Source organism: Panthera pardus, unplaced genomic scaffold (genome assembly GCF_024362965.1).
Source record: "Panthera pardus isolate Hobbes unplaced genomic scaffold, ASM2436296v1 HiC_scaffold_1, whole genome shotgun sequence".
Classification (NCBI taxonomy): Eukaryota; Metazoa; Chordata; class Mammalia; order Carnivora; family Felidae; genus Panthera; species Panthera pardus.
Genome location: NW_026526654.1, coordinates 63,569,126 through 63,589,479, shown reverse-complemented (window position 1 = coordinate 63,589,479; position 20,354 = coordinate 63,569,126). Strand labels below are relative to the sequence as shown.

Sequence of the window (20,354 nt, the reverse complement as noted above, 5' to 3'; positions counted from 1 at the left end):
CAGCAGGGTTCTCAAAAGGTGGTCCCAAACCAGCCCCATAGGTATCTCTAGGAAACTTGTTAGAAATGCAAATTCTTGGGCAAGCTGAGGGCTAGGCAGCAATGATTCTCCAGGCAGCCTTGCTAAGTAATTGATCAAACATTCAAGAAGTATTAATTTCATACCCGGTCTGTGCAAGACACTGGGCAATGATTCGACTATGGAATGGAGATTTTTTTCCTTCCAAATTTGGACTTGCAAGACTCTGTATCTGTAGGTCTGGGGGGTGAGTCTCAGCATCCCTATTTTTAGAAAGCTCCCAGACGATTCTGATATGTAGTGGGTTGATCATGACTGTCCTAATGCTGGCTATACAAAAATGAGAGAAATCTCTTCCCTCCCATAACCTATGTGGTAGGAGACACGTAAACAAACGCTAATGCCGCCATCATAAATAACAAGAGCTTGCTTCCCCTCTTTTGGGCTTTCTTTGGCTTTTGATTTCACTTTTGGCTTTTGATTCCACTTCACATTTCCTTTAACTTGAAAGTATGTGCACAACAACGTAAGGCAAAATTTTGTTCAGATGATTTCATTTATTCACCTAATCTCTGGCGTTCCAAGGTTAATCTATTGTTCAGGGTCTCAAATTTCCAGCAGTAACCTCAAATTAGGGGTTACCTATTACACAGCCCTAAAGTATCTTTGAAGGTTCTAGTCCCCTTGCGGCTACCCCCTCATCAGGCGTCCGTGGTTGATCACAGGTCTCTTCATTACCCTCTAAGGTGGCTTCCAGACCTTGAACCACCACGGGTAGGGGCGGAGCAGGCTCACTTCTCCCCGCCAGGGCGGCGCAGCGAGAGCCTTCACCCGCGCTGAGGTCAGAGGGCGCCCGAGTGGAGCCCGAATGGGGAAGTCCTCCGGGGGCGGGCGCACCTGCCGCTGCTGGCGGGAAATCGAAACTCAAGCTGTTGAAACCGCTGCCCCTGCCCTTTCGAATCTCATCTCGAGACTCCCGAGCCGTCCCAGCCCGCGTCCCCGCCGCAGCGGCGGCCGGGCACCCGCGGACTCAGAGCTATGTTCACCCGCACTCGGGTGGTGGGCTCCGGGCTCGGCGCCCCCCCGGCCCCCCGCCCGGCCCGGGACCCCCCCGAGCGGCCTCGGGAGCCGGGCCAGCTGCAAGGTCCCAGACCGGGTTCGCAGGCGACCGCCCAGAGCCCTTCGCAGGAGAGCCCACGGCTCGCCGGCCAGCGGTGGTAAGTACTTAACAACCTGGCTTGGGGGCGGGAGCCCAGACCTCAGACAGACTCGCGAGCACTTTCTTGATCATCGGAGTTTGAAACCACGGGGGCCCAGTAACGGGGTTTCTGAGAGAGTGCAGGCTCGTTTGCCTACCCAAAAGCTTTCAGGAATTACTACCTTATAAATTGAGTGTGCCAGTCTGCGGTTCTTTGCTAAATAACAGCTCTCGTTCCTTTCAAGAACATTGCTTCCCCGATTCTCGTGACTGGCTACAGGATTGAAAAGACGTGTGGAGAACTCGCCTGAGCTTCCTACGAACTTTACAGGTGTCTCCAGAACTCATACTCTTTAGCATGAATTATTGTTTTCCTTACTGTTTTAAACCATCGATGCCCTTAAGTGGTGTCTCCGCGTCAGCTGCCAGGGCAAGGGCGGAGAGGGAATGTGTTATGGGGTAGATGCTCCAATTGCTGGCTCTGGGAGCACGCTTGCATCTCAACCAAGTTCCCAGATAAATGACCTCTTAGGACCAGAGGAGTGGGACCGGGTGAGGTCGAGAGTGGCCGCAGGGTTTCCTGTCATATAGGTAACCTTGATCTTGGTCTTTGGTTCAGAGTCTACAGTTGGTACCCTGAAAACGTTTGTTACGCCGCGTCAGTGATCCTCGCTTTCCTCCCAATGGAAGGAGCTTCTTTAACAGGATAGTATGGCTACACAGGGCTCCGGAAGTGCTGCTTCTGTGCATTGGAATCCTCTGCATAGTTTCATTTTCAGTTCCCCCCTTTCCATCAACTTGTAGTCGCACAAAAGGCCTGCTGGTTGCCAAGGAACAGTGTATCACCATATGACCCGTAAACAGTAACTTTTCTTTCATCCCTTAACTTTGAAAGAAGTCATGAGTACTGGGCTTTCGATATTATTCCACTTAGGGTTGCCCTTAGATGGGGTGGGTGACCCAGGTGGTTGCAGTTAGAGATTGCCGCATTTGTCACCTTTGCGGAATGAGAGGTGTCTTGCTACGATAGAGGTTCATTAAATTCAAGTAATCTCAGTAAGCTGTAGCATTTAATGTAGCAGAGGTCATGGGCATACAGTCTCAGGTTGATGATGAACGCCCTTTCCATGCCTTTTTGTTGTTAAAGAGCATCTAGTTAGATACAATCATTTATTTGCAAGCTCATATCATCTCATAAATATTAGCATTTGCATCTATCTGTTTTTTCTTTTCCTTTTTTTCTTTTCTTTTCTTTTTCTTTTTTTTTTTTTTTGGCTGTCAACATCCCCAGAATCTTGCTGGACCAAACTGCTCGGAAAGGGGAGGTTTTCTAGTTCATTGTCCAGGCCTCAATACTTGAAGACCTCACTGCATACTATTTTGTGATTTTTAAGATTTGCCGATAGACCATTAGAGAGTACATGAGAGAGTTGGCTTTCCCAGAGCTCTTTTATTTGTTTTTAAAAAATGCGAACCGGTCGCAATAAGTAGAGCGTTATAAGAGTCATTCCCTTTTAGGTGTTCAGTAGAGGAGATCCTGTTTGGACCACTCCGAATTCTTACATCTCCATTAGTCACTTCTATTGTTTACTCTCACTTATATTCCTTTAATGGAACTGGAAAACCAAGGAAAATGGTTGAATGGTAAATAATATCTTAGTAAAATGCACACACAAACCCTAAAAGAGGGCTTTATTCTTTTTTTTTTTTTTTTTGAGCAGAATTATAGCATTTTCTGGTGGGAAGTAGAGAAAAAGGAAGGATGAAGTGCTTAATAAGCTTCATTTGTTAATTCTCAATATGCGCTTATTTACATGACAAAGGATTGGGATTTAACCTTGTATTGTGCACATCTTTCCATTAATTCCTTAGGGAAGTGCCAGTGAGGGCACAGGAGCATGGGCTTTGATGCCAGACTCCATGTTCTCATTCTGCCATTACTTGCTCTCTGAACTTCAGCAAGGTGCTCAAGTACTTTATGCCTCAGTTTCCTCATTACTTAAAGTGAGATAATACCAACCTCTGAGGGCTTCTTTATTTGTGTGTAGGTGTATGCATAAAACAGAACTTCATGCCTGGCAGGAAGGAAATGTCCAGTAAATGTGGGATGCTGACAACCTTAAATTCATTTAACAGATGTTAATTGATCAAGTACTGTGCCGTCACCCTGAAGCGGAGTATTTGTACATTGTAAAAACACACTGGTTCAAAACACCTACTTCCATGTGGAGATGTTAAGGCGATCTCTTAATATTTTAAATGACCCCTGAGAACCTCCAAATAGACTCTAAGGCAAGGCTGTGTTCTTGACTATGTTTGGATTTAAATAATTATAAGTGCTAATTCATGTTGGCTTTCCCAATTATTTTTAGTTGGCGATTTTTATCTTGTCCCTAGGTATCATAAGCAATTTACACAGATTTAAAGAGAAGAAAGGCTTATATATACTTCGAATCCAAAGTAACAATTTACCTTCACTGTCCCTTTCAATATTTTGCTTTTGTAAAAAAATTTTTTTAAATGTTTGTTTATTTTTGAGAGAGAGTGAGAGAGCACTAGCAGGGGAGGGTCAGAGAGAGAGAGAGAGAGAGAGAGAGGGAGACACAGAATCCAAAGCAGTCTCCAGGCTCTGAGTGTCAGCCCAGAGCCTGACATGGGGCTCGAACCCACAGACTACAAGATCATGACCGGGGCTAAAGTTGGATGCTTAACCAACTGAGCCACCCAGGCGCCCCAATATTTTGCTTTTTTGTAAATATCTCCCACTCACTTATATAATTTCTAGATAAGTATATGATTAAAGCATGGGTTTAATCTTATATATGAAGAAGGAGATTTTTCACCTGACTTTACCCAATTCTGGGCAATAGACTCTTGCTTGTGATAGCAACACAGGGTTCCCTCAATTCAGGTACTTGTCTATAATCATACCCGGAAATAGTCCTTTAGCTTGATGCCATTTAAAGTAAATAAAAAGATATTCTGAAAATGAACCTATAATGTGGAATTTTGCTATACAATTTACTTTAGCATCAGGTGAACTGAATTTGTATATAAATTAACATATTTGTGGCCTACTTTATGCTGAGAACTGAAGAGAGTTAAAGATAAGCAATAAAATAACACATGTAACAGTTAACATGTGAAAGTGTGTTATGTATATTAACTCAGTCCTCACAACAATCCTGTAAGAAGAGAGGATCTCTAGCTCTGGATATTTAATTACGAATTCAGGGACAAGTAACTACTCAACAAGAGATAAGCCCTTATATGGCTTATAGTCTAATTGATGGGGTACACAGTTATTAGATAATTATAGGAATAACACTATATGCACTATAAAGGAAAGCCAGGGTCTGAGTTCGTCTTGGGAGCAGGAGAAGCGTTACCAAGAAGTGATGTTTGCGCTGCAGTCTACAGGCTGGTTAGGAGGCGTGTGGTTTTTTTTTCTGACATCAAACACATTATTCCAGCACCAACCAGCTTCAGTTCAGTTCAGTTCTGACACTACCCAGAGTTAGTGCAGACCCCACAGGTTAGAGCTCAGTTTCACAAAACTGCCCCTGTTTCAGACACCAGCCACAAATGGGGTCCCCAAACTACCCACACTTCTGCCTGGCTGACTACAGATGTGGGGGTTTCCATGACCTCTCTTCCCCTAGTTTTCTAGAACGAATCAGAGAAATCATGGAAACTGCTGTACTTACGATTACAGTTTTATTATTAAGGATACAATTCAGGAACAACCAAATGGGACAGATGCAAGGGTAAGGTAGGAGGGCGGGGCATTGCACAGAACTTCCATGCCCTGTTTAGGTGGGCCACCCTCTCCGCACTTGGATGTGTTCACCATTCTGGGAGCTCCTCAGTCCTTATTCAAGAATTTTTATTTAGCTCCATTACACAGGCGTAGTCGATTAAATCATCCTCTAATCTCATGGTTGGTTTTCCTGGCAAATCACTCCTATCCTGAAGCATTCTGGGGTCCTCTCGTTAGCATATAATCAACACTCTTATCACGTGGAATCCCAAGGATTTTTGGAGATCTGTGCCGGGAACCAGGGTTAAGGTCTAAGTATTTATCTTTTATTATACCACAGGAGTTTATGTGGCCCCTATGACAGCCAGGGAAACTTTCTGTTCAGATGTCCTTCAAAAGAACTTACTGTGGGGAGCATAGTCAACTGTTAGCCCCAGCTGCCACCATCCATTATGCCCTTTGTTCTGAGAGCACTCTTATTCTGCACCCTTCCGAACTTTCCAGGGTACTCATGTAAGCGTGTTCCTGGCCTATGTGGGACTTCTCTATTGGGCAGCTTTTGCCAGAAGACTCCCCACTGAACTCTCCAAGATTTTCTCAGAACTATACAGCAGTCGGAGGCTCTTCCCGCTCAATCCCCGCCTCCCCTGTCTCCTTTCATAGGTATCAGACCTGCTCATGTTCTTGAGGCTTTCACTGCCTACCCGTGTGCATTCCACTTTGGTCCTTCCTAAGCGTTTTCCTCCAAAACATCTTGCATGTCTAATCCTGTCCTGATGTCTTCGAATTGGAGGACTGAAGCTGACACAGCCTCTCAGATACACCACAGCCCTGATTACTAACTGCTTAGACTCGATGCTGTTGAAGTGCTATATGAGTATACTAGGGAAACTCACTCCTTTTTCTTATTTCCTCCCTTTGCAGTTCTAGTTCCCTCATTTCCTCACGCAAAACTTCAATACTTTTCCCAGTTTGCTGTGCTCCAGGGAAGGAAATAAACCTGGTAACTCATACCCTTTGTCCTTTTCCCTTTGTCCTCAAAGTCTCAAGGAACAGTGAAGGGAAATAAAGGATGGCTTGATAAGACCACTTATTAATGGCCACTTCCCAATTTTTCTCTCTTTTCTCCTTAAAGAACACTGTGAAACATTAGTATTAAGCATTTTATAGATATAGGATGGGGTATAAAGTGGAATATATGATCATATAGTCATTAAGTTATAGCGTTCAATTTTTATGAGCATCACTATTGGAATAATTGTTGAGTATATTCTGAATCCTGAAATATAATGTCTTAGGTCTAAGACAGATCATCAAAAACTTATGTTCTTGACTCACCTCACTTGATTCTGAACTGGCTACATAAAATAGTCTTAAATTAAGTACAAGTTTTTACAAACTTATAAGAACTGCTTTCACTATTTCTTCTTCACTGCAATGCCCCAAATTTCTCTTCTGAATCCTCATATGACTCTGAGAAAGTAAGCTTTTGTTTATAGATGTTAAATGGCATGAAAGCATCAGGTTATTATTCCTCCCTGGGGATGGAGAGCTCCAGGCCCTTTTAGTGCTATGAAATAATAGTACATGGGAAGAGAAAAATCTATGATTGATTCCGATGAGTAACCTTCTTGACGGCTCAATATAGATGGCTATTCATTAGAGGACTATAACTCAATCTTCAGGCAAGGCTCATAAGCATTCAGAAAGTTTGTAAAACAACAGTGTTTAACTCTTAATGATAATTATATGGCTCAATGAGCTTGTTAGGTGTCTCAATGATTACTATATTCTACTAGCAAACTAATCAGGAGAACTCTGCCTATCTGACTTATTTTTGAAATGAGCTGTATGGCAAAGCATTCCAATACTGTGGTAGCTTAAAGTAAATTACTTGTGACCTAGAATAGTCAAAGTGGGCACCCCGAGAGAATAAAACCGAAATAACAATCAATAGCTTGAACTCTTATGTCTTGAACTCTTAACCATGTGCTAGACCTTGCACTATGCATGTCCTATAATTGCTTTTTCTTGATACAGTAAACACTTTGCCACTTTACAGTTGAGGAAACTGAGTCTTTGGAGATTAAGTGATGTCCCGGAGTCTCATGGCTTTTTTTTTAGTAAAAGAAGCAGCACTCAAACCTGAGTCTATCTACCTAAGTCTAGATCCCGAACATGATACAGAGCGGGGGGAAGGAGTGGGAGCGCAGCTAGCTAAGCTTCCATCAGTTGTCATATTTTCACATCAAGAAAATAGAAATTCTGTAGGCTAAAGGGAGTGGCATTGTACAAACGATAATGTGACCTTTATGTACAGCTTTAAAATTATTTGGACAAAGAAGTCGTTTGCAAGAATGAAGTTTCTGTGGGGGTTCTCTTGTCTCTGCTGCTTTTCTTAAATGGCAGCTTGGTGGGCTTGCATTAAAATAATTCTCTTACTGTTTCTGTTTATGAGCAACCTAAACAGCATCCTGCCTTCCAGTGATCTTTCAGACTTCTGACCAAAGGCTAGTGTATGCAATGCATCTGACGTTCATGATCTGGTACAGGTGTGGGTATGTAGGAGTTCATATATAACTGAAAAAGTCTTCACAAAACAACTCTCACCTTTCTTCTATGTGATGAACACTGACCTTTTCTACACTCATTTGTTAAAAATAAGCCCATTAAATTGGTTTCATGACCCATTAGTGGGTTACCTGTATAGTGTGAAAAGCATGGTTCTGTGCGTGGCAGAAGAGATTGCTGGGGTGGATGGAAAGGAGAGACAGTCTGGTTTGCTTAGATCCACTTTCTCTTCCTGTTTAGACAGGAGGATCGAAATTATGGTTGTGTTTAGAAGGAATTTCCAACTTTTCTGCACTGGATTTCACCCCTCGGTATGGAATACATCTGGCAGTCCGCCAAGTCTTGGGGCGCAATCACTTTTGCTCAAATACAATATCAAAAATGAGTGGGCATTTCTCAAAAAGTCTTTGACAGCTGAAACAGTGAAACAATAAATCAACAGGATGATGAAAGCCTGAAAATACATAATACCTGCAATAATCAGTAGACGCATAGCAGAAATGAGAAAAAAGAAACTTAGTTCAATTACACAGTAAGGTTACTTAACTCAAAGTCAGTAGAATGCTGTAAGGTTATACATATTGTTAAGGTTAATTGCGTCTATTCAGAATGTATTTGAATCTGAAACAAAAGCTTAACAGGAAAAAAAAAATCATCAAAGATGAAGACTGCTTTTGAAGGGTCTGTTCTGTATCAGAGAATCAGCTAATGACGATCTTCCTTTGTTCTGTAATGTTCATAATTTTCCCCCCAAATATGAAACTTAAAAGGCAGTCCATTAAAATCCGATAGAAAAACTAAAGACGTTTATCATCATTAAAACTCAAGGGCTAGTATTGCCCAGTGTATATTTGACTGGTGCACCAGAGAGTGGAAATCCTATGCCACCTAATCTTGTAAGCAAATCTGAGCCCCTGCTTGAAGTCTTAATTTTAAATATTTCCTCATTGAAAAATTCTTTTTTTTTGGAATGTTTCCCCTGATTGTAAAAATAAAGTTATGTCTGCTTATTATAAGAACTCAAACATTACAAAAATAATATACAAAGTGAAAGTTCCCCGCAATTCTAATCCTTAGAAATAAACACTTCAAATGGTTTGATATGATGACATTTTAATTAATTAATTAATTAATTTTAATGTTTATTTTTGAGAGAGAGAGCGCATGAGTGGGGGAGGAACAGAGAGAGGAGACACAGAATCTGAAGCAGGCTCCAGGCTCTGAGCTGTCAGCACAGAGCCTGGTGCGGGGCTTGAACCTATGGACCGTGAGATCATGACCTGAGCCGAAGTCAGATGCTTAACCAATTGAGCCACCCAGGTGCCCCAAGACATATTTATTTTTAAAGTGTAGGCTGTGCTTTTTGACTCTTTAGGCCAAGTAGAAAGTCTTAGAGCCATTATGCCTTCTGATTTCTATTGCCAATAGAAGGTGACAGGCAGGAGAAGATATGTTCTCTTTCTAATCTTTATTTTAAAATGTGATTGCCCGCTAACTTACAGGCAGATTCTATTCTCACATTGATTTATTATTTAGTTGCTCAAGGAAACAGTCCTTGTTCTAACAATGGAATCTTGGATAATATCTTTTATGTAGTACTCTTCCCCCACGTTTCACCTGACTATCTAATCATGAGGAAGTCATCAATGTTTCACATTCAGATTGTGAGGCATTCTATAAATTCTATTAGACAGTTTACCTGGTGTATTAGGGTTCTCTAGAGAAACAGAACTAATAGATTACATATATGTACTATATATTATATAGATTATCATTATAAATATATAATATTTATTACATATATAATATGTATTATATATGTAATATGCTTATATATTATATATGTTTGCATTAAGAGATTATTATTTCATATATATAAAGAAATTTATTATAAAGTTATAAGGTATTGGCTCACATAATTATGAAGGCTGAGAGGTCCCACGATCTGTCATCTGCAAGTTGGAGACCCAGGAAAGCCACTGTGTAGTTGGAAGTTGTAAAACCGAGAGAGCCATGGTGTACATTCCCCTCTAAGTGTGAAGGCCTGGGAACCAGGAGTACCAAGGGCAGGAGATCAATGTCTCAGCTCAGCAGTCAGGTTGAGATTGGTTTCCACCTTCCTCTGCCTTCCTTGTTCTGTTGAGGCCCTCAAGGGACTGGATGATGCCCCCCCCCCCCCCAAGAGGAAGGGCCATCTGCTTTACTCAGACCATGGATTCAGATGCTTACATTTTTCAGAAACACCCTCATGGACAACCCAGACCATGGATTCAGATGCTTACATTTTTCAGAAACACCCTCATGGACAACCCAGAAATAACGTTTAGCCAGACACAGGGGTATCCTGTTGCCAGGTCAAGTTGACACACAAAGTTAACCATCACACCTGGACTCTTCAGAATTGTTAGTCATGAAAGGAAGAAAAAGTCAAGGAAACAGTCCTGGATTATAGGAGTCTATAGAGACTTGTCAAAAAACAGGCGTGTGTAATCCATGATTGGATCCAGGGTGTGGTGGGGGTAGGGAAGAATACTTAAAAAATTGGAACAGTTTCGGGGCGCCTGGGTGGCTCAGTCGGTTAAGTGGCCGACTTTGGCTCGGATCATGATCTCGCGGTCCGTGAGTTCGAGCCCCGCGTTGGGCTCTGTGCTGACAGCTCAGAGCCTGGAGCCTGCTTCAGATTCTGTGTCTCCCTCTCTCTGACCCTCCCCCATTCATGCTCTGTCTCTCTCTGTCTCAAAAATAAATAAACGTTAAAAGTTAAAAAAAAAAATTGGAACAGTTTAGAAATTTGTACAGAGACTACATAGTAATATTAATTTCCTTGGGTGTGATAGTTTTTAATGTGTAAGTAGGGGAATGTCTTTGTTCTTGAGAGACACAGGTTAAAGTATTCAGGGTTATGCATTAATGACTCTGCAGCTTGCTTTTATATGGTTCAGAAAAAATAAACATGAAGGGAGTGAAAGAAATATGGCCAAATGTGAGCAAACGGTAAATATAAGTAAATAGTATATGGGTTTTCATTTTACTAATATTTTAATTTTGCTTATAGGCTTAAAATTTAAGATACAAAAATAATTTCAGGTAATATTCTAAAGTTTTTTATGCCTCTCTCTTTTTTCCTTTATTCTTTTGGAATCTGGATAAATTAAAAGGAAGTTTGTCATGGAGCTGTATACTTAAGATTTGTGCAGTTTGCCTAAAAATATTATATCTCAATAAATAATTTAGCAAAAAACCTGGGCTCAGAACCATGCTGTCTTTTACAGAAGACTATATACTAATCTTTAACGAGAGATTTATCAACACTACTTTGTTTCATGTAGTGGTTCTTATGACTCCTAAGACATGGATGAAAGGAAAGAATCAGGAACTAGGATATAGATGTGAGTGGCAAATGCCAGAACCAGGAGGTAAAAAGACAGAAAAACTAACTCACATACATTGTTGAAGAAGATGGGGCAAAGAAATGGAATCGCAGCATATGATTCAGGGCTAGGTTTTATTAACATATGGTAAAAGAGGTGTCATATTGCACATAGGTTATATGTAATTATTATATTACAATTACATATAATACAATATCTCCAATTAGGTGCCTTGAGCAGAGATGGCTTTGTCTATTTGTTTCTCGCCTATGAGAGAGGTCTGAAGGTAGCTAGCCTACGGGTGATGTAGTACAAATAACAGGAAGCCATGATAGAACATATATTTTCTAGCATTGTCCTAAGTACTTTATGTCTGTACTCTAAGAAGTAGGTAGTGGTTAGCCCCATTTCACAGGTGAAAAAAATAGAAAAACTTAGTAATTTGCCCAAAGTTGTAGTTAGAACATAACGGAATTAGGGTTTAAAGCCAGGCAGTTTGGCAATAGATTACCACTAATGTGGAGGTTTTATAGTCCCAGAGCACCAGATTGCTTTTGTCTTTCTGTTCTGCCATTTTTAAAAATGTTTATCTATTTTGAGAGAGAGAGAGAGAGAGAACGCACATGCACACGTGGGGGAAGGGCAGAAAGAGAGGGAGAGAATCTCAAACAGGTCTGCACTGTCCATGCAGAGCCCGACACTGGGCTGGAACTCCCAAACCGTGAGATCATGACCTGAGCCAAAATCAAGAGTTGGATGCTTAATTGACTGAGCCACTCAGGTGCCCCTCAGTTCTACCATTTCCTTTCTTTTTTTTTTTTTCATTTATTTTTATTTATTTTGATAGAGATAATAGAGAGCGAGTGGGGGAGGGGCAGAGAGCGAGGGAGACAGAATCCCAAACGGGCTCCGTGCTGATGTGGGGCTCAAACTCAGGAACCGTGAGATCATGACTGGAGCTGAAGTCAAGAGTCAGATGCTTAACTAGTTGAGCCACCCAGGTGCCCCATTTCTGCCATTTCTGATGCATATCTTCCATATTCAAGTTGCCTCATCGACCAAGATACCTGTCTGAGCACCAGCTACCACTTCAGCCTTCCAGGTAGGAGAAAGCAACAAAAAAGCTTTTCCTGCCTGTTTCCATTTAAAGGAGCTTTCCTAGAAACCTTTCTCAATAGCTTCCCCTTACATTTCAGGTTTCCCAAACTTAATAGCATGGTCACACCTAGCTATAAAAAAGGTTGTGGACTGTAGTCTTTTAATTGGGTACTTTGTGAAGCTGAATACTACAAAGGTGCCATTTAATAAGAAGGAGGTGAAAAATCAATGGTTGGGTAGGGCCAGCATCTCTCCTAGTTTAAGAATTGAGGAGAGTCAGGCACCAGAACAGAAATTAATCATTTGATCATACTGTTTCTGGGATTTTGGAAATGCAAATGAGATAGCTAAGGAAGAAAAATTTAAATGTCCACATTCCTGTTCAAAGTATTGATTTTTGAGGACTATTGTTTATTTATTGTTTTAGAGTTTTGTTCTGGTTAATATTCTGTGCAAAGCTGTATTTTTATGCTTTGTACATGGTGCAGTATTGTTTAAAACTGTGAACAATTGAAACACCTGACATAGTTGAGTGGCTACATTATGATGCATCCATGTTGTGAAATACTATGTAGCCATCTAATATTAAGCTTGTTACATGAATAGTTGGGAAAGCACCTACAAGTGAAAGTAAGACATAAAATTGGACTTAAGATATGTTTGCAATGGTGTAATAATATGTACAGAGTATAGATTGGACTGAAATTCACTCAAATGAAACTAATTGTAATCTCTGAGGCGTGGGATTGTGAGTGCCTTTTAAATACTGAAAAATATATTTTGTGATTTTCTTCTATAAGCATATGTCTTTCAAAATCAGAAATAAAAGATGAATTTTGTTTTTAAATGTTTTATGCAGAGATTTAGATAAGAATCCCTCATGCCTTGCATTTATCTCTGACCCAGGAGTCTCGTGGCTTTTGCCAGTATCTATGAAACAGTAACATGGCTAAGGTTAGCTTGTTAGGTTAAGCAAGTAGTTTGCAAGTAGGCTCAAATCAAGTCCCAGATCCAACATCTCTATGTTCTGAAAATATGAATTCAATTTCATACATTTTGCAAGTATACCTAACAGTTGGTCCCCATCTCCACTCCCATCATTAGTTTTTGGCCTCTTAAAGATGGTGAGTCTCAATGATACTATGTTTCATATATATTCTTTGTATCTTTAGAGTGAATCCTGCTTTTCTCAAAGCCCTTATCATTTATGTCTGTATATGTGTTTTAAGTGATGAAATGTGACATCTCTCAGGTCTACCCTGTATGGTTGTGCAGGTTGGTAACTACACAAACTTGTCTGGCGAAGGTAGTAATTTGGAGCTGAAATACATACCAAACCATGCACCCTAGTGTAGGGTTACCTCTACCTGAAAGAAGGAGCACTTTTTTCTCATTTGCATAAATTTACCATATCCCACTAAACCATGAGCCTACATAGGAATGCTGGGATGGAGGGTGTGTGTGTGTGTGTGTGTGTGTGTGTGTGTGTGTGTGTGTGTATACACCTTTTCGACTTTCCATAAAGTTACTCTATGCACAAAGGTGCTGATGACCTGTGGTCTCTTGCATATCTTTTCCCTCTGGGTGTCTGTTCTGCCCTCTGGGTATCTATTCAATTGTCCACCAGAAGCTGTGAGTTCAAGAACTAACTTGCTTCACATCAGCTTCTTGGATGTGTAGACAATGTTTTGGGCTCTGCAGATTTTGAGGTCAAAGAATTCATGAGCCCTTCCTCACTGGAGTTGTGGAGTACTGGATCAGGGTTGGTGTAACAGGTGTAGTGGTTAAGTATGATTTACTCAGCCGGATCTTGTTATTTTTTGTTTTTCTTGGGAATATGGTCTGTTTATTAAACTTTTGGAAACCTGAATGCTTCAAGTTTTGACACATGTTGGCTAAAAACAGTAAGCTTCAGATGCCTATATTGAAGGTCATATAACAAAAACCAATATGGAAAGCCATAGCAAGAAAATCCAGTGCCTTTGATTAACCAAAAATCTTTTTTTTCAAGTCCATGCAAGGTTAAGGTTTTCTTGAACTGAGAAAACCTCAAACTAGTTTTTTGAAGAATGGTAGACTTTACATGTCTCCTTTACTGCTTGAAAAGATCTGTTTGTTACTTAATCTTCTGTTTCTGAATTTTTGCTCCTATGTTTCTTTTTCAGTCAAACCAGTGTTGTTCCTAATTAGAAATTTAAATTACATCTGCTGCAGTTTGTACACACCAGGGGATATATTTATGTAATACTTTTAGCCAGCCAAGATATTTTTCATAACTTCAGCATAACATTTTCATAGGGCGCTTATTGATGAGATGTTATAAAAATTGTGCAAGAATGGACACGAGAGAAGCAATTGTGTAGCTCAGGAGAGACCTTGCAAGAAAACCATTTCTTAAATATATTTTTCTTCTCTCTCTTTTTTTTTGTATGGTGCAAGAACACATTTTCTCTTTGTCTTCTGCTCTTCTTTATATGTTCTCCCTCAGTATGTCTCCTGGATGTGTGCTGTTGGAAAGTGAAAATAATCTTACAAATTGCGAGATTTCATTAAATTTCAATGAGGTAATTAAGGAAACTCATTTTCAAAGATATACATTTACTTCAGTGGCTTGAATGTTGCTTAATCGGGAAATGCCCAGAATACTAAATATAGGTAGGTTGGGCTTGTCTGGATCAGCATCTTTGAGAGTCAGGCTGTTGAAAGGGAAGACATGCAGGTTAACACAGCAGAGGCCCTTGCTGTGGGTGGAAATTAATTGGCTGAAAACATGAATAAGTTATACTTGTTATTCATGTCAAGAAAAAGGGAGGAGAGAAGGGACAGATATTTGTATCTACCAAGGCATTACTCTCTGCCACATGATAATAAAAAAACCTAAAAAGCAGATCCTTAGAAGTAGGCTCCTCTTTCCATAGCAAGTCAGAGGACTAGAAGCCCAAATACTTGCCATGCTTTCTTCTGAATATTATGTTTCAGATTTGGCAATTTCAGCCGAGAAAATGTTACTAAGAAGGTTACTAAGGAATTCTCTAACATGAAACATTTATTACTGGGACCTCTCCTTGAGCCTGGGGTTATGTTAAAAGGCTTTCAAGTTAACAGGCTTTGAATTTAGGGTTGGATAATTCTTTCCCTCTTTTCATGGCCCCACACTGTAGGCTACACAAATTGCAATAGATTGACCGCAGTTCTATTCCTAAAACTAAAGATGCTACTGTGATGTTATCAGACTTGAACATATTCAGATTAGATATTGTGGAATAAGATCTTTTACCTATAGCATGATTTTTCTTTTCAGATCTTTAACGAAATTTAAATTTTGGGCATAAGGGAGGCCCGTGGGACTTGGAAAATTCTCTGTGAAGCTGCTCTTGGTAAAGCCCTAGCAAAGGAACCCTTCTTTGGCCATTTCAAGACCCTGTCTTTTAAACCTCAGCTGGCTATACTTCTCATTTCTTTCCCTCTGTGACTGTCCCCCACCTTGAATTTCTACTTAATGTCCTCTTACTTTGACACTTGTTTGGATATTCTTGTGGTTTGCTCCACAGGCTTCAGAAATTGTTCCTAACTAAAATATAAGCTCCATTAAAGTGGTTGGTCTGCTTTTTCATATCTCCCTTCATTCTTCATAAACCCCTTAATGTGAGTCCATAAATAGGTGCTCAGTAAAGTAGGTTACTTTGGAAGTCTACCAAGAGGCTGGAAATGAGTGACGATCATATCTTCTACTCTCTGTGTCAAGCTGAAGGGTTAGCTGCAAACACCCAACTAATCTAAAACAAAAGTCCTGCATTTGAGTCTGAGTACCAATGCTTAATTAACCTTGTGACCTTCGGTGTGTATCTGTATCTATATCTTTATCAATGATTTAATCCCTGAATTCCCATCAGTCTAAATGTTCAAATATAACTTGATTGATCTACAGCAGTGGTTCTCATAGTGTGGTCCCTAGATCAAGAACATCAACATTGTGGCACCTGGGTGGCTCAGTCGGTTAAGCGTCCGACTTCGGCCCAGGTCATGATCTCGTGGTCCGTGAGTTCGAGCCCCGCGTCGGGCTCTGTGCTGACAGCTCAGAGCCTGGAACCTGCTTCAGATTCTGTGTCTCCCTCTCTCTATGACCCTCCCCCATTCGTGCTCTGTCTCTCTCTGTCTCAAAAATAAATAGATGTTAAAAAAAAAAAAAAAAAGCACATCAACATTACCTGGGAACTGTTAAAAATGCCAGTTCTCACCCCTCGCCCCTGCCCCCAGACCTACTGAATCAGGAACTCTGCGCTTTAACTGACCCTCCAGGTGATTCCGATGCATGCTAAAGTTTGAGAACTGCTGATCAGTGTAGAGTCAAATCCCTGGGATGGCGAGAAGCTCTGTGCCGCGATGTTGAGTAGGGTCAAATCCCTGGGATGGCGAGAAGCTCTGTGCCACGATGTTGCTAGACTTGAAGGATTGTGCAATCATGTCACGGCGAGCATTTAAATCCAGTACCTTGCGTTTCATCTTTAAGTACAATGGCTCACCATTGCATCATATTCAAGTGTGCAGCCATTACCCACAGAATTGCAGCTCCCAAGCTCCTATGAATTGAGGAGTGAAAAATCTTTCTTAGGGTGAACAAAGAATATGCAATGGACAAGGGATTAATTTTCAGTAGCAGCCTCCTCATTTTGTATTCATAACGTTGTATGCATGTGAGGCTACAAATGCAATGTCTGCTGATATATGTTAGGTAATTGGGCATCTTGCAGCCCCATTTGCATGCAAAGGTGATTGTACACTTCCCATTTACAAGTCTAAAATTAAAGCCCAGTTTGAAGCAGGCTGAAGTCTCACTGCTAGGAAAATAACAAGATAAGGAAGAAATGACTTCTGTTAATCAGCACTTTTGGCCTCTACTGTTCAATCTTTGCTAATTTGTCCTTTGAAATTGTACATTCTGTGTTGAAGAGAGAGAATTCTAAGAGTATCTGGGGTTTTTAAAAAAAACAACCTTCACTTACAAGCTGATTATTCATAGCATTCCCCTTAAAATTGTACCCACACATATGCTGCAGTCTGTTGCTCTGTGAGGTATTGGTGCTCTTGTGGGGCCACATCCATCATCTCAAAGAAGAGCCTCTCTCCCCCTGCCAAACAGATTTACAGACTGGGTCTGTGGCATCATTTCATTTCAGTTCAGCCCACAGTCATCAAGCAGGTACCCTGTGCCAGGCATTGTGCCAGAGGCTGGGTGTGTACAGATCAGTCCAGTTCCAGCCCTCAAAAGCTCACAGTATTTTAACAGCCTCCTGGAATCTCAGTGTTGTGTATATTTGGTTAAATGCCATCTTCCCAGATCCGCACCCCATGAATTAAAATGCTTCAAGGATGCTGCTCTGAGCTCCTGATTCTGTTCTATCTGTGTCCCCAGGGGAATAGGAGACCTAGTAGATCCATGCCTAGGAGAGTCAAAGCCTGGAAGCACAAGATGTGGCCACGTGGCCACTCAGATGGGTCATGAAGACAAGGTGGCTGCGTTGCAAGTGGCATGTATTTCCAGTTTGTAGGAACAAAGAATGCATGAATGTTTTCTGTACTCCCAATGTGGGTCATGATGGAAGAGAATGCCCGGCCAAAGCCATCTCAAAGGGACTTGCCCCTGAGTGCCACCTGGAGGAACGGTGGATCCCTACAAAGACAGTTTACTAGAGCGAACTGTGAAGCAGTCCCTTGTCAGTCTTGATCAGTTGCTTTATATTTCCATATTTGGCCATGTGTACTTGTTTTACTTGACAACTAGATTGTCACCTCCCAGAGAACAGAGCTGGGTCTTAAGAAGATTATCTTCCACAGTACCTATTTGATGGTGATGATCATAAATACAGTATATTAGCAGCAAGAATGTCTGGAAGTTATATGTATTAGTTTCTCATGATAATCAATTTTTTTCCTCTTTATTCCAGCACAGGCGCATATACCTTGATAACACCAAATGAAAACCGAAGAAATCAGATACAAAGGAGTATGTATATTTATTCATTTAACATTCAGAATGCTTCTCATCTTATAGAGTAGGATTGATTTACTTTGGTTTATAGTTTTATTTTCTGATACGTATAGACTCACCAAATCTTACAGAGTTCTTTCTTTTTTTAACTTTAGCAGCTTTAATTATAGCTTTTAAAATTATTCTATTGTTAATCCTTCTAAATTAGTTTCTCTATGTAGATAGCAGAACTCATAGCACAATGGCAAATCTCAGATTTCTGTTGGACTTAAACAATTTCACATCTACTGCCAATAAATTATCTAGTTCCCATGAAATTGGGTTGACTGCAGATATTTTTACAGGACTATGAATACTTGCAGAGCAGATGAATTATATATGAAACAGATCATGACATAATTTGTCCCTTTCTTGATCTGTCCTGTCCCATCCCTTCTTAATGGAATTTTTCTTTAACCTCTGTGCTCCCATAATTTTGTAAGTATCAGAGTCTGCCCTCAGCTGTTTTTATTTGAGAGCGTCCATTTCCTTGTTCTAGATTACAGCCTCTTTGAGGGCAGGGACTACACTTTACTCATTTTTGTCCTCCTTGTACCTAGTGGGTGCATAGCCTATTTGAAGTTGTACCGTAAAATAAATGCTGCCATTTAAATTACAGCATTATAACTTAGAGGTAGATGGAGAACTCAAGTTCAGCCAGTTCACAAAGAAGTTATGAGGCCTGTTCAATTCAAGCTGTGGGGCTAGCACTGACATTCTGTGCTCTCGTGTATTAGATCTTTTTTTTTTTAATTTAAAATAATTTTTTTTAATGTTTGTTTATTTTTGAGAGAGAGAGAGAGAGTGTGTGTGTGTGTGTGTGTGAGTAGGGTAGGGACAGAAAGAGAAGGAGACACAGAATCTAAAGCAGGATCCAGGCTCTGAGCAGTCAGCACAAGAGGCCAACACGGGGAACAAACCCACAGGCCGTGAGATCGTGACCTGAGCCGAAGTCAGACGCTTAACCGACTGAGCCATCCAGGTGTCCCTCTCCTTTATTAGATCTTGATAGGAAATTTAATATTGTGACTAAGAATGGACATACAGGCACAACAGGGAAGCAGGCGTCTAAATTAGAGACTTGACTCTCCACCAGACATGTTGCACCCTGGGTGGTACACCTGCATCAATGCAGAGTATGACGGTCACAGCTATGCAGACAGAGACTGTGGGTATTGCCAGCAACTGAACCAGCGACCCAACTGAGTCCCAAAGGTTCTCGCATTTTACGAGCTTGTGATTTAAATACTTTCCAGGAATTTATGCCTTAGTGTGGTCTGGATTTGGGGTATGTTTCAGAAGGTTCCCCTCCCTAATTAAAAATACTACATATGGACGTTTGAAACAATGGGGTCTAAGGTGGGGGAGATCTGGATGCGCACTGAAGAACAGAATTAGTATCTCGGGCGCCCCCTGCTGTCATGCAGAGTGTGTATTTGGGCAGTGAGCACTGCTCCACCTAGAGGAGGCTTTCCTGGCTGGTGGTATGGAGTGCAAGGGGCTGGAGCCCTCACCCCTAGTTGCGGTAAGCTTGGGGGACGTTCGAAACACAGTGCTGTGGGCATCAGAATTCTCTGGGGCTTTGCTTACTGTGTGCAAAGAGTTCTTACTGACATACGAATATTCTAGTTTTATACACACTCTCTATAGAAAATTCAAAAAGCTAATTGGATCTAGGGTTTTAAGAATGCCAGAACGAGAGGAAAAACAAAACTCCTTTATTTTAGTAAGAGGTCAGGATTTTCCAGATTTGGACTTTCAGTTCATACTCTTGGAGAGAGAGAGAGAGAGAGCCTCAGGGGTGGGCGCAGCGTCGCCCCAAAGGGTGCCTTCCTTTCCTGGCTATTTTGTGCACTCATGCTTGCATGGAGTTAATTGCCCTCTGATGTTTGTTTCTTGTGCTATCAACGGAACTGTTTTCTTTTCACATTCTAATAATTGATGATTTGACATTTCTCACCTGGCTTAGTTGCTGAGAAAGAGCTGGAAAATCTTGAGAAGTGGAAAGAACAACAGCGAGCGAAGCCTGTTACCCTGGTCCCAAGGCGCTTAGGTAAGCCAGTAAACCAGGTGCCTGGATCTGGGGAGACAGGGCCACCCAGGGATCCTGTTAGCGCCTTGCCTGCATCTGTCTTTGAACGTGCGTTATTGGTTTGGGGGTCATTGTGCTGCTTGGAATACAATGCATTTAAACTTGAAACTCTTAGGTATGCAGGTATGTTGTTTTGGATCTTCTGCGAGAAGCAAATGTATGATGCCCCAGTTATGTGGGAATAAAGTGATGGCTTAATTGCTGAATAATTTAGAGTC

General features: G+C 41.0%; 1 protein-coding gene across 3 annotated transcripts in view; it reads left to right on the top strand.

Annotated features, from left to right (window-relative positions):
- The first annotated feature begins 928 nt into the window (after positions 1-928).
- Positions 929-20,354, top strand: part of EPSTI1 (epithelial stromal interaction 1) — a 98,687-nt gene continuing 79,261 nt past the window's right edge. Inside the window, exons 1-3 of one of the 3 annotated variants that reach the window (XM_019447459.2) lie at positions 929-1,235; positions 17,962-18,020; positions 20,014-20,097. In XM_019447459.2, coding sequence (XP_019303004.1) covers positions 1,057-1,235; positions 17,962-18,020; positions 20,014-20,097 — 322 coding nt within the window. In that variant the 5' untranslated portion in view covers positions 929-1,056. The remainder of the gene's footprint in view (positions 1,236-17,961; positions 18,021-20,013; positions 20,098-20,354) is intronic. The other 2 variants (XM_019447457.2, XM_019447461.2) reach the window with 2 other exon arrangements.